The 18,134-nt window shown below is 44.8% G+C and overlaps 1 protein-coding gene across 4 annotated transcripts in view; it reads left to right on the top strand.

Annotated features, from left to right (window-relative positions):
- DNAH7 (dynein axonemal heavy chain 7) overlaps positions 1-18,134 on the top strand; it is a 151,913-nt gene that overhangs the window by 87,030 nt on the left and 46,749 nt on the right. For all 4 annotated transcript variants that reach the window (XM_070421732.1, XM_070421734.1, XM_070421731.1 and 1 more), the window contains 7 exons: positions 291-1,163; positions 2,650-2,879; positions 3,540-3,870; positions 6,018-6,364; positions 8,260-8,440; positions 11,747-11,932; positions 15,179-15,342. In XM_070421732.1, coding sequence (XP_070277833.1) covers positions 291-1,163; positions 2,650-2,879; positions 3,540-3,870; positions 6,018-6,364; positions 8,260-8,440; positions 11,747-11,932; positions 15,179-15,342 — 2,312 coding nt within the window. The remainder of the gene's footprint in view (positions 1-290; positions 1,164-2,649; positions 2,880-3,539; positions 3,871-6,017; positions 6,365-8,259; positions 8,441-11,746; positions 11,933-15,178; positions 15,343-18,134) is intronic.

The following is an 18,134-nucleotide window of genomic DNA, read 5'->3' as shown; positions in this document are numbered from 1 at the left end:
TCCCTAGTCTTCACAGCCTCTCTACCATCTGCTTCAGTCCCCCCCCCAATTACCTTTACTTATTGAGAACTGCATGCAACTGTGTAGTATCTCATATATATATGATCAAAACAAATATTTAAAATAAACATGATCATGAGTTATTCTAATTGTTTAGATATGCTTTTAATCAATCCCATTCAAATTTCCTGAGAGTACTTTTTATATTACTTGAGATTAGCACAGAAATAATAATAATAAAAAACAATAGAAGAGTCCGTTCCTAAAGCTGGTTTTTAATGATTATCCAGGTCCTTAGGGTGTATTATGATCGCCTCCTGGATAATGCAGACCGACATTGGCTTATCGAGTACATTCAAGAAATTTTGACAAGTCATATGTATGAAAATTTTCATGAACTTTTTCAACATCTGGATTTCAATGGTGATGGAATAGTGGAAGAAGATGACTTACGCAGCTTAATGTTTTGTGATTTTCATGATCCCAAGAAGGAGGACACCAACTACAGAGAGGTTGAAAATGTGGACAATCTCCGGATGATCGTGGAAACCCACCTTGAGGAATATAACAACATGAGCAAGAAGACCATGAGCCTTGTCTTGTTCCGATTTGCCATCGAGCACATCAGCCGCATCTCCAGGATCCTCAAGCAGCCTCGGAGCCATGCTCTTCTGGTTGGCGTGGGAGGCAGCGGGAGGCAGTCTGTCACCAGGTTAGCTACCCACATGGCTGATTATTCCATCTTCCAGGTCGAAATCACGAAGGGCTACGGTAACACCGAGTGGCACGAGGATCTAAAAGTGATCTTGAGGAAATGCGCTGAGGGCGAGATGCAGGGGGTCTTCCTGTTTACAGACACTCAGATTAAAAGGGAGTCGTTTCTAGAAGATGTCAACAACCTGCTCAATGCGGGGGAAGTGCCGAATCTCTTTCCATTAGACGAGAAGCAAGAGATATGCGAAAAGATGCGCCAGCTCGACCGCCAACGGGATAAAACCAAACAGACCGATGGAAGCCCCATCGCTCTGTTCAACATGTTTATCGATCGCTGCCGCAACCAGCTGCACGTCGTCCTGGCCATGAGCCCCATTGGGGATGCCTTTCGGATTCGTCTGAGAAAGTTCCCGGCTCTTGTTAACTGCTGTACCATTGACTGGTTTCAGGTATTGCCATGTACATTTTTGATAGATTTCTAGAAATGTTGATTCTCCGTCATGACTTTTATTGTAGACTCCCCGACCCCCTCACCCCCCTAGAAAATGTAGTTTTAACAGAATTTTGTGATCAATAATACTATCTGATTTTATGAAATTACTAAAGGCCCAGTGCACAAAATTCCTGCAAGATTGGGCCTAAACTGGCAGTCAGACATCCCTCTCGCAATCTGGGACTGCTAGCTCCTAACCGCTCACCTGCCTGCCTGCCTGATGACTCCTAACCACTCTGTCTGTCTGCCTGATTGCCCCCAACCACTCTATCTGCCTGCCTGATCACCCCTAACTGCCTCTGCCTGCCTGATCGACCCTAACCACTCTGCATGCCTGCCTGATCACCCCTAACTGCTCACCTGCCTGCCTGATCACCCCTAACCACCTCTGCCTCGGCCACCGCCATGGCAGCTTCGTCTGGAAGGACATCCGGAATGCCATCCAGAAGGTTGTTCGGCTGTCCAGTCTAATTAGCATATTATGCTTTTATTATTATAGGTAACTCAAGAAATCATCATAATAGAAAATCATTTTATTGCTAGTGTATGCAGTCATTAACCTCAATATACCTTAGAAAGTCTTAGGATAAATGTGTGTATCGGTCAGCATCCTGTCAGGGAAAGACAAGGGAACATTGGAAGGCGTCACTGGGGAAAGTTGAATGAAAAGACTCTTCATGGAGGTGTCGGCAGGGTGGAAGGAAATGAGAGGGATGGTAGAGTGACCAGCAGTGGTGGGCCAGCGCAGGAAGCGGGTACTTACAGCTGGATATAAAAGGGAGGGAAGAGTGTTACTGGAGTTTGGAGCTGTGGAAGCAGGACTGCCTGACAGGTGCAGAAACCCAAAGCCTAGAGCTCAGCTCCTGCTGGCAAGGAATAGAGGTGGAAATACCCCTACCTCTCTTTTTCCACCCTCAAGGAGGGTTCCTGCATTTTGGCTTGAGTAACTGGGTGGATGGGGTGATGTTTACTAAATTGGAGAAGATGGCAACTGTTCTGAGGGAGACAGGAACCATGCCGTGGGCTTGTTGAGTGTGAGATACCTATAAGAGAAACGAAGGAGGTCGCTGTCCATATGATTCTGGGGTTTAGTCACCTCAGAGAGCTACTGGGGGGATTAAATGAGGCAATTCCAGCAGAATGGCACAGAAAGAGGCATCCTGTGAGTTTCGCTCCTTTCCTCTTCCTCGCTCCTGCGGTGTTAGGAGCAATTCCTCTGAGCCCCGAACAAGCCATAGAGCTAGTGTTCCAGGCACTCCTGCTCGCTCCCTGCCCTGAGCATGCGAGTCCTGGGGGAGTCCTCATGAACACATCTCCCCCACGCATCCCCACCCTCCTCGTCCCCCCTCCACTCCTACCACCCCTGAGCTCTAAAGGATCACAGTAGCACAGACCCAGAGAGTAACTTGGATACAGCGCTGAAGCATTTCTATTACATTTAGTCGTGGCCTGAGGATGCGCTCCAGGCAGTGGCCTCACGCTTTTTGGAAGAAATTGAGATGTCAGAGGAGATACGGGACGGCTGCATCGACATGTGTAAAAGCTTCCACACGTCCACTATAGAGTTGTCCACATCCTTCCATGTCGAGCTTCAAAGATACAATTATGTGACTCCAACCTCTTATCTGGAATTAATCTCCACCTTCAAACTGTTGTTGGAAAATAAAAGAAGGTAAAAATGAATTTTTATATTTTTAAGTAAGCTACAGCAGTTTTAAATTATTTGTGTATACCAAAACGGCATTGCTGTGATGTAATAGAGATTTACTTCACATGCATAGGGAGTTTTGTTAAGTCATTAAATGACTACCCCGCAAACATTTTTTAAGGTAAGGAGTGGGTCTTACTCTTTTGTACAGATGCATTGCCTAACATAGCTAACTACTGCTCAGTTACACACTTTATATTCCCATCACTTTTTTTATTGGAGAAATTTGACATGTAACATTGTGTAAGTTTAAACTGGTTACTCTGATACATTTAATATTGTAATATGACTGCCGTTGGACCACTATTTATCACATTACATAATTATCGTACCATGTTCTTAGCGATATTCATTTTGCTTTGCATTAGAGCTCGAAGGATTTTGACTATTCCTTATTATTTTGTACCGTTAAACACCATCCCTCTTACCACCCACACCCAGTCCCCTGGTAACCACCCTTAGGCCCTCTGTGTTTTATAGGTTTGACTTTGGTGGCAATTTCCCCGGTCACTCCTCTAGTCCTGCTCTGAACAAGCCCCAGGAGCCCAGGATACTTAATCTCCTTCCTCGTAGGAGGGCCCGCCCGGAGCCGGACGACTAAGTGTGGTGTGTGTTTGCTTTCAGTGAAGTGATGAAGATGAAGAAGAGGTACGAGGTGGGTCTGGAGAAACTGGATTCCGCAGCGTCTCAAGTCGCCTCCATGCAGCTGGAGCTGGAGGCGCTCCACCCTCAGCTAAAGGTTGCCAGCAAAGCGGTGGATGAGATGATGCTGATGATCGAGAGGGAATCGTTCGAAGTGGCCAAAACGGAAAAAATAGTGAAGGCTGATGAGATCGTGGCAAACGAGCAGGCTATGGCAGCCAAAGCCATCAAAGACGAATGTGACGCCGACCTGGCGGGGGCCTTGCCCATCCTCGAGTCTGCGCTCGCGGCCCTGGACACCCTGACCGCGCAGGTAAGAGGCCGCGCCGGCGGGAGGTGTCCTCAGAGCTCAGGGAGGCCCTTCGCGTTGTGTGCCACAGCCTGCTCCCACTGTTCATGCCGTCCAAGTTGCTGTCAAGATAGCCAAGGGTTCCCTAATTACCCGAAGAAAAAGAAATACACAGGCATGACTAAGACGATCTTGAAAAAGCAGAAACCTCCCCAATGTCACACCTGCCACAGGACACCTGTCACCTTAAGAACTTTGCAAAACAGCCACAGTCATCGACAGGGGCATAAGACCGAGTGTACGTTTTGATCCGGAGAGCCTGTCTCATATGTGGGCACGTTTGTAATTGGGGTGCACCCTGCAGCAGGTGTGAGAAAGTACGGACATGCCTCAGTGTCTGGGGGGCCTGGTTCCAGGACCCCCTTCTGATACTCAAATCTGCAGGTTCAAGTTCCTGTTATAAAATAGCGCAGTATCTGCATATAACCTACGCACATCCTCCTGCACACGTTGAATCATCTCTAGATTACTTCATTACCAAAGACAAAGTGAAGTCTATGTAAGTAGTTCATACTGTATTGTTTAGGAAACGGTAACAATCCTCAGTTGGTTGAATCTGCGAATGTGGAATCCGTGGCCATGGAGAGCCGACTGTATTGTGTCAGTGTTTGCCAGTGGTTATTGTGTGTGTGTGATATGTACAATAATTTGGCTTATATTTTTAGTAGGGTGTCCTAGATTTGATGAAATGTGGCATTAAATAATAAAAATTAAGATATGGAAGGGGAACATTTCAATTAAGAAAGATAAAGATGAATTTTAAAAAAATAAGTAGTGTGAGGGAATATTGGCTAAACTGTTGGGTGGGGTAAGTGGGAGAGTGTTAGAGATTTTATTTATACCTTACTCAAAAACATATCTCAGACTGATGGAAATTTAAATGTAAATAGTTACGTTACTATAAAATAGTAGAAAATGTAAGTCATATTTGTGAACTCTAAATGGACTAGGACCTACTATTTCTTGAGTGTGAGAGAATTCAGAATAAAACTAAGCAATATTGTTTGTGATATATAGAATCTGGAGATCTTGTCTTTTTTACAATTAGTACAGTTTTTATAAAAGTTATAAATTTTAGTACCTAAAAACCAACGCATTTGTTTGATATAAACACTATGGACAGAAGTTTAGAAACACTGGGGAAAATATTTGAATTATTTGACAAACAAAAGATTAATGTCTATATAAATAGCTCTTACAGATAAGTAGCTCTAAGATCAGATAGTAAAATGATATAAAGAAGTAATTCACAAAAGAGGAAATACAAATAGTCACTAAACATATGAAAATCTATCTTACCTCACATGTATTTAAAGAAACACAGATTAAAGTAAGATTTCTTTTGCCTATCAGAATGCCTACAAATGTTGCTAAGGGTGTAGGTAGTAAAACAGGCACCCTTACACTTTCTGGAGAGCAGTTTTGTCAATATGTGTTAAAAGCTTTAAAAATTACGAACATACAGTCATTTATTCAATAGGGCAATCGTAATAGTAAAAAAGCTTTGATAGGGTGTAAAGATTGTGATTCATGTCTATACATTGGAAAGTTGTGCAACCATTAGAATGGTGATGGAAATGTTTACCAGCATGAAAGATTGTTCACCAGATATTGTTATTGAAATCGTTCTTAACACAGCATGCGTGTTATGTAGACCATGATCCCATTGGTTAAAAGACACTGGTTTGTGGCATGTACAAATGCACAGAAAATGATATGGAAGAATGCAAACAAAAATGTTTGCAGTAGTTAACTATATACGATGATTATAGATCTTCATACTCATAATTTTTGTATTTTTCTAACATTTGCATTTTATAGTCTTTAAGAAGCTACAAAACTCTTACTTTGTGACAGCCAAATCTCTCTCTGGTGTGTTTTGGAAGTAGACTTTATGTCAAGTAATCTTACATAGGTATCTTCCCATCATTATTTGTAGTTTTTAACTTTGGGGGGGACACAGATTTCTCCATGCTTCTTGACAATACTTCTAGTCACAGTCACCTGAACAATGAGATTCTAGAGCCTACAGCTTGGCTTGAGAATAAAAACCAACGACAAATAATCCACACACAAGCTGTTTTTAAATAATTGGCGTGTTTCACTTCCAGGACATTACAGTGGTCAAGTCCATGAAGAGTCCGCCTGCTGGGGTCAAGCTCGTTATGGAGGCCATCTGCATCCTGAAAGGCATCAAATCCGACAAGATCCCCGACCCCACGGGTTCCGGGAAGAAGATAGAGGATTTCTGGGGTCCAGCTAAGAGACTCCTCGGTGACATTCGATTCCTGCAGTCCCTTCATGAATATGACAAAGACAACATTCCTCCGGCCTACATGAACATCATCAGGAAAAATTACATTCCAAATCCGGACTTTGTCCCAGAAAAGATCAGAAACGCGTCCACGGCGGCCGAGGGCCTGTGCAAGTGGGTCATCGCCATGGATTCGTACGACAAGTGAGTGCCCACAGCAGCCTGGTACGCTCTTCTCCAATGTGGCCACTTAGACAGGATCAGACTTAGACGCTACAGAGCTGAGAGGAACCTCAGGAAACCGCGGCTAATTCCTGCTATGTGCTTGCATATTGGTGGAGGCGAGCTTCCAGCAATTAAATAGAGTGCTGCCATGCTCCCCAAACGTTCTCCTCTCAGGAGCCCTCTATACTCTTAACAATTATTAGCGACCCAAAAGCTTTTGTTTATTATCTACCAGCTAGAAATTAAAACTGAGAAACTTTTAATACATTTAAGAGTTCTTTTTTTTTTAAAGTTCAAGTATTTATTTTTTTAAATATATTTTTTTATTGATTCCAGAGAGGAAGAAAGAGGGAGAGAGAGAAACATCAATGATGAGAGAGAATCATTGATTTGCTGCCTCCTGCACGCCCCCTACTGGGGATTACGCCTGCAACCGGGCATGTGCCCTGACCAGGAATCAAACCTGGGACCCTTCAGTCAGCAGATCGATGCTCTATCCACTGAGCCAAACCAGCTAGGGCAAGAGCTCATTTTTTAAAAGAGCAATGAAAACATTACATGATGTATTTCCCGACCAAAAAGGAAAAAAGGAAAAAGAAAACATTACATGTTAACACAAATTATTTTTTTAAATCCACATTTTCCAAAAGAAAATTATGAGAAGAGCGCTGGTGTTTTACATTCCAGCAAATCTCTTTAATATGTGCTCTAGTAGGAGATGGCTAGACTCTCGAATCTGCTTCTTCAGTCTGCTGCATATATTGTTTTGACTGAAGCATGTGAAGAAATTCCTTACACAGATGCTCCAGTGGACAAGGGCGGACCTCAGGGCCCCCGTGAAGGGAGGGGCCTGGGCCACACTGGTAACCACTGGTGTAACATATGCACGTTCTTTCTGAGACAAGGAGCCTTTTTGATGATTGTGTGAGACTGTGCATAGCATGTACAGAGTAAAAACCATTGGTTATTTCTTCAAAAAGCAACTTTTACAGCATCTTTCATATACACACAATTAGAATCATTGTACCTATATTATGTTCAATGATAAATTTTAATGTAATGTTTTGTCATTTGTTTAGAAAGGTAGCATGACTGACTCCATTTCCAGATAAAGAAAATAATTTAGATCCATTCTTTTTTCCTATATTGTCCCTTTTATTACCAACTTACATGTTCATAAGAAAATTGGGTTTTACCTAAGGGTATACTCTGAAATTTTAAAAAGAAGTAAAATGACACAGATAGAATACTTCACTTTCTCCTCATCAGAATTTAGCGACTTTCCCCAAACTCTGTAATATTTTACATGAATGTGCTATTCTCCTTTTGCAAAATCACCAAAAAACCCCCACACTGGTAACAACCAAATATTATTGTTTTGGGTAAAAAACAATTACTTGTTTGAAAGCGTTATGCCTATTGAGTATTAATCGTCACGTCTGATGTTCTGGGATCAGGCTTGACTGATTCTTGGGTGAAACAGAGAGTAAGGAGATCAGTCTAGGTCAGTGATGACACGCGTGTCACAGGTGACACATGAACTCATTTTTTGTTGTTGTTGATTTTTCTTTGTCAAATGGCATTTAAATATATAAATATATAAAATATATATAAAATAAATATCAAAAATATAAGTCTTTGTTTTACTATGGTTGCAAATATCGAAAAGTTTCTATATGTGACACGGCACCAGAGTTAAGTTAGGGTTTTTCAAAATGCTTACACGCCGAGCTCAAAAGGTTCGCCATCACTGGTCTAGGTTGTATATGAAGATGGGTTTTGAGTTAGAGGAAGGATATTAGCAAAGCAAATTCAGTGGTAGTGCCCTGAAATATTAAGTGTATATTTCATTTTCCAATTTCACTTTCTTGCAGAGTGGCAAAAATAGTTGCTCCCAAAAAGATCAAGCTGGCTGCAGCGGAGGGGGAGCTCAAAGTCGCCATGGACGGCCTCCGGAAGAAGCAGGCCGCCCTGCACGAGGTGCAGGACAAGCTGGCCAAGCTGCAGGACAAGCTGGAGCAGAACAAAGAAAAGAAGGCCGACCTGGAGAACCAGGTACAGGATGATGCAGGCAAATGCGGGCAAACTGTCCACTATTGTAAGTGAAAACGATGTTCGTGTTAGCACCTCCCACAGGAATCCTCTTGTCTTCGTCAGGAGTTGGTGACCTGTGGGCCCCGGGCCAAATTCATCATCGCACATTTTTACGGTCCACACGCTAGTAATCACTGTTAAATGATTACATATGAAATGGTTATATAAGCACCTACACGATATCCTCGATTTTACCTCTTGGGCCCCAGAGCCTAAAATATGTACCTTCCCTTGGCCCTTTCCTCCTCCAAAAGAAAAAAAAAATTGCCAATATCATCTCTGCCTTGTATTATTAAAATATCGAGCTAGATTATTTAAATTATTCTTCATTTTATATGGAGGTGAGGAAATGGAGAGCCAAAATGTTCATTGCCTTAGATAGTATAAGAGTTCATGGCAAAGTGAGATTAGAACTCAACACTCAGCACCATGCTGTGGCCACTGAAAATGTCTTTAAGACTGAAAGCATTGCTCTAACTCAGCGGTCGCCGACCGGTGGCCCGTGGACCACTGGTGGTCCGTGAGGTCCGAAAGGTTGGCGACCGCTGCTCTAACTCACATAGCGATACTGTTTGCAAAAACTAACTGCTAAAGTCTGAGCGTGTTCCAGAAAAGAAGTCAAAATCCTTTGTGCCAGTCAAACTGTGTTGGGTGCTTCTTACATGGAAGGCACTGTTGTATGTACTATCTCATTTATTCCCTCAATAAACAAGGGAGGTAATCTCTTTGTACCTTTTTGTAGAAACTAAAGCACAGAAAAGTTGAGCACCTTGTCCATGGTTAACCCAGATTCTAAGCATTAAGGCTAAGATCGGAACCCAGGCAATCTGACCCTAATAGCTATGCTCGGTCCCATGGTACCAGACTGCTCGCTCCTGTAGGATATGTGCACATAGTCTATATTTGTGCAAATATGTGGCTGATATTTAGAAATGCGACCTATTATTGAGCATCAGTTTTAGTTTAAATAATATAACTGACAGTATGTTGTTGCTCACTCTAAATATGTTTCAACTCTGCTGTATGTTTGACATTTTTATTTTTCAAAGTAAAATGTTAAAAATTATGGTGCTGTAAAATGAATATATGCATATGTCTACTAAAAATCTGCTCTTGGAGGAGAAATTTTAGCTAAAATATTTTTTACTTACTTGTTTCTCCTGACAACTTTATTACAGTCCAAGGCCTGATTACCACTTCAAGATCATTGAGAGAATAATGGATGAAGAAAGGCAGAAACTATTAGAAAAGGGAAAATTAAAACAGAAAAGGTTTAAATTTAGCAAGTATAAAAAATATTACCAATTAGATACCTTTTGCTTTTTTGAAACTATCTTTAGATAAATTGATAGAGTATTTTGTATCTTTTAATCTAAAAGCAATTATCCTATATAATAAAAAGCGAATATGCAAATCAACCGAATGGCAGAACAACTGGTCTCTATGATGCGCACTGACCACCAGGGGGCAGATGCTCAATACAGGAGCTGCCCCCTGGTGATCAGTGAGCTCCCACAGGGGGAGCACCCCTCAGCCAGAAGCCCTGAACAGGGCTCATGGCTGGCGAGTGCAGTGCTAAGGATGTCTGACTGACAGCTTAGGCCGGCTACTAAGCCATCAGTTGGACATCCCCCAAGGGCTCCTGGACTGCAAGAGGGTGCAGGCCGGGCTGAGGGACCCCCCAAGTGCATGAATTTCCTGTACTGGGCCTCTAGTTGAACCATATCCTCCGGGTTATAAAACCATTGAACCACACCGGACTGGCTATTTGCTTCCTCTTTTCATGTGAATTATTTAATTTTAAACCTTGAGGTAAACTTTACTTAATTTTGTCTTCTCCCAAAAATAATGATGCTAAATCACTTTATTTTTTTATTTTTAAAAAAATGTATTTTTATTGTTTTCAGAGAGGAAGGGAGAGGGAGAGAGAGATAGAAACATCAATGATGAGAGAGAATCATTAATTGGCTGCCCCCTGCAGACCCCCCACTGGGGATCGAGCCCACAACCTGGGGCATGTGCGTTTGCTGGAATCAAACCCAGGACCCTTCAGTCCACAGGCCAACGCTTTATCCACTGAGCCAAACTGGCTAGGGCTAAAATAAATCAAAATAATTCAGGTATTCTACTGGAACATTGTTATTGCATGGTTTGAATTGGTTTCCCCCCAAGTTTGCTATCTTCATAACTGCCCTTTTTATTTGCTAATCACATGGCTTACTTATGTGTAATCAAATGTGGTGACCAGTCCTTTGCACAGAGCAGGCTCTTGGCTGGTGATCGATGCCCCCAGGTAAGGTTATCTGCAGGTGTCTGAGTAGGTTGATACATTTAACAACTTGAAAATCGTGCTTTGTAAGTAAGCATAAGTTATTAAAACTTTAAAACATTTAACCCTTAAAGTTACAAAATCAACCATAAGTTAAATGAGTGGGAAATGTTCAGAGAATACTAAAATAAAATGCATTTAGATGATTGAAATGAAGGGGGAACATCTATATTTGCAAGAGAATGTTCTTCATTACTTACCTTTTAGTGTCTCATACTATAGGTCATTTCCTTAAATAAAACTATCTCTGCTTTCCATGACAAGTACCATTATGAATTTCATAAATTGTATTCATAGACATACTTCTATTATGGAAAAATCATCAAAGTTTCTGAACTTCCCAGTGTTCACAATGAGATAGCTCACATGTTTGCTTTAGAGCAGTGGTTCTCAACCTGTGGGTCGCGACCCCTTTGGCAGTCGATCGACCCTTTCACAGGGGTCGCCTAAGACCATCCTGCATATCAGATGTTTACATTACGATTCATAACAGTAGCAACATTACAGTTATGAAGTAGCAACGAAAATAATTTTATGGTTGGGTCACAACATGAGAAACTGTATTTAAAGCAGGGGTCCTCAAACTTTTTAAGCAGGGGGCCAGTTCACTGTCCCTCAGACTGTTGGAGGGCCGGACTATAATTTAAAAAAAAACTATGAACAAATTCCTATGCACACTGCACATATCTTATTTTGAAGTAAAAAAACAAAACGGGAACAAATACAATATTTGTATTTGCATGTGGCCCGCGGGCCGTAGTTTGAGGACCCCTGATTTAAAGGGCCAGAAGGTTGAGAACCACTGCTTTAGAGAGTTGAAAATTCCAGTGGGAAATTTGTAATGAAAAAGTAATAATTTCTCTCTGAGGGTAAAATCTTGCAGGATTTTATAACTCATTCTACTGTGTTTGCTGACACAATTCACTCTTGCCTTTGAGGTTGACTTGTGCAGCAAGAAGCTGGAACGCGCTGAGCAGCTGATTGGCGGCCTCGGGGGTGAGAAAACCCGCTGGAGCCAATCGGCCCTGGAGCTGGGGCTGCTGTACGTCAACCTGACGGGCGACATCCTCATCTCCTCGGGGGTCGTGGCCTACCTGGGCGCCTTCACCTCCAACTACCGCCAGGTAAGGGGTGGGGAGATCAGTGACTGCCAAGGTCTTCCTGCCCCTCCCAGGACAGCGACATTAACCTGAGGGATGTTTGTTTATTTGTGTGTTTTGCTAAGTGTGAGAAGAAAGTGTCCCTCCATCTTGTTTCAAAGGATTAGAGACCTTTTTTACAGCAGCATAGTATTCCGTGGTGTAGATGTACCACAGCTTTTTTACCCACTCATCTGCTGATGGGCACTCGGGCTGTTTCCAGATCTTAGCTATTGTTAATTGTGCTGCTATGAACACAGGGGTGCATACATGCTTTCTGATTGGTGTTTTGGGTTTCTTAGGATATATTCCCAGAAGTGGGATCACTGGGTCACATGGCAGTTCCATGTTTAATTTTTTTAGGAAACTCCACACTGTTTTCCATAGTGGTCTTATCATCGGCATTCCCACCAGCAGTGTACAAGGGTTCTGTTTAAGTCACGAAACCATAAAAATCCTAGAAGCACGGGCAGGAAAATATCAGACATCTCACGTAGCAGCAGAATTGTCACTGGTACAATGCCTAGGGCAAGAGAAACAGAGGAGAAATAAGCAAATGGGCTGCATCAAAATAAAAAGCTTCTGCACAGCAAAAGAAGCCAGCATCAAAACGAAAAGGAGCCCACTGCATGGGAGAACATATTTGCCAATGAAACATCTGATAAGGGTTTAATATCCCAAATATATAAAGAACTCATCCAACTCAACAAAAGAAAGACAAATAATCCAATTAAAAAACGGGACACTTCTCCAAAGGGAACATACGGACGGCCACGGGACATAAGAAAAGGTGCTCAGCGTCGCTAATCATCGAAGAGATGCAAATTCAGACGACAATGAGGTACCACCTCACACCTGCCAGCATGGCTACCATCAGCAGATCAACAACAGGTGGTGCGAGCCTGTGGAGAAAAGGGAGCCCATGTTCTAGGCTGAGCCTCTTCCTCCTCGTCTGCGTCAGCTTGGAGCGATGAGAGGCCTAACCCGGCCTTCGTCCCTCTCTGTTGGCCCCGGCCCGGGGTGTGTGCCCAGGCTCCTGCGTGCGGCCCAGGGCCTGGCTGACTGTGCACCAGACAGCGCCATGCCTGCCGCCAGCTCCTCCCGCAGCTTCGCTCCAGTGCTGGGTCCTGCTGACTTCCCGACACTGCTTCTTCCAGCGGGGCTGCCAGTAGACCCTGCCAGACGCTTCCAGGGAGCGCTGGGTCCAGAACCGACACCTGGGAATTTACCGACAGGAGCAAAGTGACACTCAAGATACAGGCAAAGCCACAGCTCCTCCTGTGAACACACTTCCCCGCCCCGCTGCTGATCACGGAGCGCCGCCATCCAGGAGCCCTATCAACCAGGAGCCCCCCCCCCCCATACAGGAGTCCCCTCAACCAGGAGCCCCGCCATTCAGGAGCCCCCCCATCCAGGAGCCCCCCCATCCAGGAGCCCCCTCACCCAGGAGCCCCATCATCCAGGAGCCCCCTCATCCAGGAGGCCCCCCCATCCAGGAGCCCCCCCAACCAGGAGCCCCCCCATCCAGGAGCCCCCCCATCCAGGAGCCCCCCCCATCCAGGAGCACCCTCACCCAGGAGCCCCATCATCCAGGAGCCCCATCAACCAGGAGCCCCTCACCAGGAGCCCCGTCATCCATCCCATCGTCCCATGGTGCCGGCATGAAGCTCACAGGCAGTTTCAGCCCTTCCTGGCTTCCCTGCAGCACCCTGGGCCTTGCCTTTTCCTAGCGCGTCTCTCAGGCCCCTGTCCCTCCCGTGAGGCCATCCGTGGAGTCCGCTCCAGAACCTCCTCTCTTCTTTCTCCGGGGCAGGGCGGCGGGCAGTTCACACCCATCGAGAGCCTCCTGTTCAGTGGGAATGTTAGTGCATGCGCTGCCGAAGGGAGCACCCGTTCAGTTCTAAACATAATGTTATAGAGGCGACTGCAGTGTCCTGCCCAGGCCCCGGCTGCCTGTGCTTCCATGTTCAAACCCTGCCCTTGGGCCTCTGCGGGGCACCCCTCCCTGGCTTAGACCCACTGGCCCAGAGCCTGGGAGTTCACTTCCTCCAGCTCAGGCCTTAATGAATGACTGGCAGTTGGTGGGACACAACAGGGAACTCAGAGCTTTTAATCAGGATTCCAAATGAAGATCATGGAATTATGAGACAGGAGCCTGGCAGACAACACCCTAATCAAGTGAAAATTCAGCCTCAATAAGGGAACGATGTGAGCTCGTGCGCCACCGGTGGAATGCAATGAGCACACATCTCCTGTCATATTCCTGCCTAAGGTGCCGGCACCAACTGAATCTCCAGGGAACATCGCACAGACCCAGCTAGGGGCCATTCTGCAAAACCACTGGCTGATCAGTCAGGAAAGTTCTCAGCTCCCCCCAAACCTAAGGGAATGTCGGTCAGGCCTCCTCAGCAGGAACCCGCGGGAGGTGGCCGAGTCCCCATGCCCTCTCAGCCGGCATCGCTTCACACCAGCTTCTCATCCCTTCCCCCCACCCTCCGGGGCTGCCACCAACAGACAGGTATACCCACCTTCTCCGTGCCTCCTCCTGACCTATTTTCTCCCTGCCCGTGTCTTGCACTATTTCTGAATTCTTTGATCTGTAACTTCACATGGGTCCTTGATTTCTGACTTTTTTGCCTGTGCACCTGGGTTCGAAGTCCCTGTTTGGCTCCTGAGCATCTGGGGTGGGGTATCCCAAACTCCAATCTATGTCCTGATCCTTGTTGGTGTCTAAACACCCCACCACGGTTCCTGCCCAGGGCACGTGAGAGCCAGCAATGCACGTTTTCCAGGTCCCCTACCAGTTCAAGCTGGATTCACTTTTATACAATAAACTGTACCAAGTTTGCTGGCCATTTGCAATTTACAGAAAATGTATATAAAAAAACACATGGTGGCTTTCAACTGCTTTGTCAGGCGAAGCTGTAGAAGAATGACACTTGGCAATTATTTTTCCATATACAAAATTCTGGCCTTATGATTAAGTGATCTGTCTAAACTTTACCTTAACATTGGATATAATTAATTTTCATTTGAATGCATAGAGTTATCATTTTAAGTTAAGTTATCATTTTGTTTGAAAAAAATCTGGTAAACACAAATCATTTTTTAGGTAGAACTTCGACAATGGTTTGCTGACTCAATGAATGAAGTGTAAGCAGGGAGCTCACAGAGTCTGCATTTAGCAACCTCTGACCTTGTATGTTTCCTCTCCTTGTGTGTGTCTTAAAGAACCAAGTGAAGGAGTGGACAGACCTGTGCAAGGGCAGGGGCATCCCCTGTTCCGAAGAGTTCTCCCTGATGGGCATCCTGGGAGAAGCCGTGACCATCCGGACCTGGAATATCGCTGGGCTACCTTCTGACTCGTTTTCCATTGACAACGGAATCATCACCATGTAAGAAAGACATTTTTCTCACAGATGGCCTCCACGAACCAGGGGATGTATTTGTCTGTGTAGCTTTGTGACCAGTCATAGCTAGCGTACTTTGATAGTGTTGAAGAAAACTTTTTGCTTAATTAGCTAAATTATATATGAATAATCACTTCCTTTTCCTATTAATATTGGAATAGTTGAGTATTAGAGACCATGGTAGACAAACAAACAAAAAACCCAGATTACTTGCTTAATTTAATTTAATTTTTTTTACTTGCTTAATTTTAAATGAATCTTCAGCAAATAGAGCAAAATCCTACCATTAAAAACAAACAGCCCTAGCCGATTTGGCTCAGGGGATAGAGCATCGGCCTGCAGACTGAAGAGTCCGGGGTTCGCTTCCAGTCAAGGGCACATGCCCGGGTTGTGGGCTCGATCCCCAGTAGGGGGGGTGCAGGAGGCAGCCAATTTATGATTCTCTCTCATCATTGATGTTTCTATCTCTCTATCCCTCTCCCTTCTTCTCTGAAATCAATAAAAAATATATATATTAAAAACGAACAAACAAACCCTACCATAAGTCAATAAAGTCTAGAATTTTTACTCCCAGGGTTTTGTTATTGCAGGTTAATGAAAGGTGCAGTGGGTTGTTGGTGGCGATGGTTTTGCATGTTCCCACATTCTGTAGTGGTCCCTGCTGGGTGTGGGCTATTCTCAGTGATATGGATACACTTCTGGGTAAGGGCTGAATGGAGCTTTTATGACAATGGCTGCTATTCCTGGAATCTCCTGTTAGTAGATAAATCCCAGGCAGGCTGGGCTGGGAGAATACTGGAGGCTCACCCAGCCTTGCTTTTACCCCAGATCCTACCTCCCGGAAACGAGGGCCTTCAGCCTGCCCCCATGTGAGGACAATCAAAAATTGTGCTTTTCAAGTTCACATGTCCATGGGCCTTTTATCGCCAGCCTTCTTGGGGGAGGGGGGGGAGGCCAGAGGCAGCAGCAGTGATGGGGTGATGGGGGCAGTGCCTTCCCCTGATCGGCCGGTGGCCTCTCGCAGAGGGAGGCCAGACTGCAGCCTTCAGTAGGACATCCCCTGAGGGGTCCCAGACTGTAAGAGGGGGCAGGCCGGTCTGAGGGAACCCCTCCAGTGCACGAATTTTCATGTGCTGGGCCTCTAGTATAATATAAAACAAAACAAAATCTGATGAGAACACCTAAGGGAAGTTAGAGAAGCAGTTCTGCTAGGGACTTGAGACACACGAATCCTGAGAGCTGGGCCCTGGATGACGTCTGAAGTTTTCTGGGTTTCGCTACCTGGACCTGCTGCCATTTCCCTGCTGGGCTATTTACCGGTCAGAGCCGGAAACAAGAAAACACCCAACGAGAAACTGTCCCCTCCTATAGGTCGTACCTCACGGTTTAACTTCCTTCCCAGTCACTTGTTATTTACTTTTTAGAATCTGCTTTTTGCATTTCCCCCCGAGTTAACCAGTGGGAGAGGCTGGTGACAATGTGCTCGGCCCAGCGTGGTCAGCACCGGAAGGCCTTTCCTCTGCTCTTGAGCTGCTGCCCCGTGGACCAGGAGTCTCAGAAAATGTCGATTTTTAGGACGAGTTAAGTGGTATGGTGTTTGTCAGATGTTTTTCGCTGTTTCCATTTCACGAGATAATCATATTCAAACTTGATTTGATCTAGGAATATACGATTTAGTGGGGTGATATAGTTAGGAAATTATAGAATTACCATAATGAAATATTATCACTATATGCAAGCACCGTAAATGTAACGTGGGTGAATTGCTGAAGTTTAGAGAGAAAGGCAAGCAAGACGGGCTTTGTGGGCTGCATGGCATTTGAACTGACCTTGAAACATGAGTGGGAGTTCAACACAGAAGGATGGGGAGGAAGTACATTTTGGACAAAAGAAACAAAAACCCAGCATGATCATGGGTGTTGTGGCTAGAAAATTGGAAGCAACAGAAGGAAAAGTGAGTCATTCCACTTCTTTGGGGAGCATAAATGCAGTCTAACACTCACACAAACCCTCCCAACTTAAACATGTTTCTAAAATTCGACAGAATGAAACTTTTACATATTCATAAGTTGTGTTCCTTTCTCATTTCCCTTCTTACACCCTGTAACTTCTCTTGGATATGATTCTCTTTTATTAGTTGAATGCGTCTAAGATGCAAAGCTCCTCTTTGGGTCTCATTTCTTCTTAAATAGAACGGACTGAGTTGTTCCTTCTCCATATCCCGCCCCCCCCCCCCCCCGCCCCCGATTCCCAACAATGCATATGTCGGAGCCCTAGCCCTCAATGTGACTGTCTTTGGAGAGATGGCCTTTAAGGACTTAATCAGGTTAAATAAGGTCAGAAGGGCAGAAGCCCTACCCCAGCAGGACTGGTGTCGTTCTGAGAAGAGGGAGAGACAGCAGGATGCATGCACAGAGGGCTGTGCTGTCTGCAAGCCAGAGGGGGGCTCTGCAGTAACCACACTTGCGGCACCTTGACCTTGGACTTCCAGCCTCCAGGACCGTGAGACATAATCTCACGCGATTGGGGACACACTGTGGTACTTGCTATGGCAGCCCAAGGGGACCAGTGCGTTACATGATGCTGACACTAGAGAATGGGACCGTCTTCGTTACCATGTAAGTGACATGTTTTGTGTCAGGCTGTGACCTCCATGCTGAGAAATATGATCATGTCCATGCGGGGGGCGGGGGGGGGGGGGGGAGAATCAGTCATCCAATGAAATCCTAAACTCGTAGTATGAGGAAACTGAATCGGAGCTATCGTCTTGTCCCCAT

This window comes from Myotis yumanensis, unplaced genomic scaffold (genome assembly GCF_028538775.1).
Source record: "Myotis yumanensis isolate MYYU_CA2020_CCGP unplaced genomic scaffold, mMyoYum1.0.hap1 SCAF_8, whole genome shotgun sequence".
NCBI classification, from domain to species: domain Eukaryota; kingdom Metazoa; phylum Chordata; class Mammalia; order Chiroptera; family Vespertilionidae; genus Myotis; species Myotis yumanensis.
This window is presented reverse-complemented; position numbering and strand designations above follow the sequence as displayed.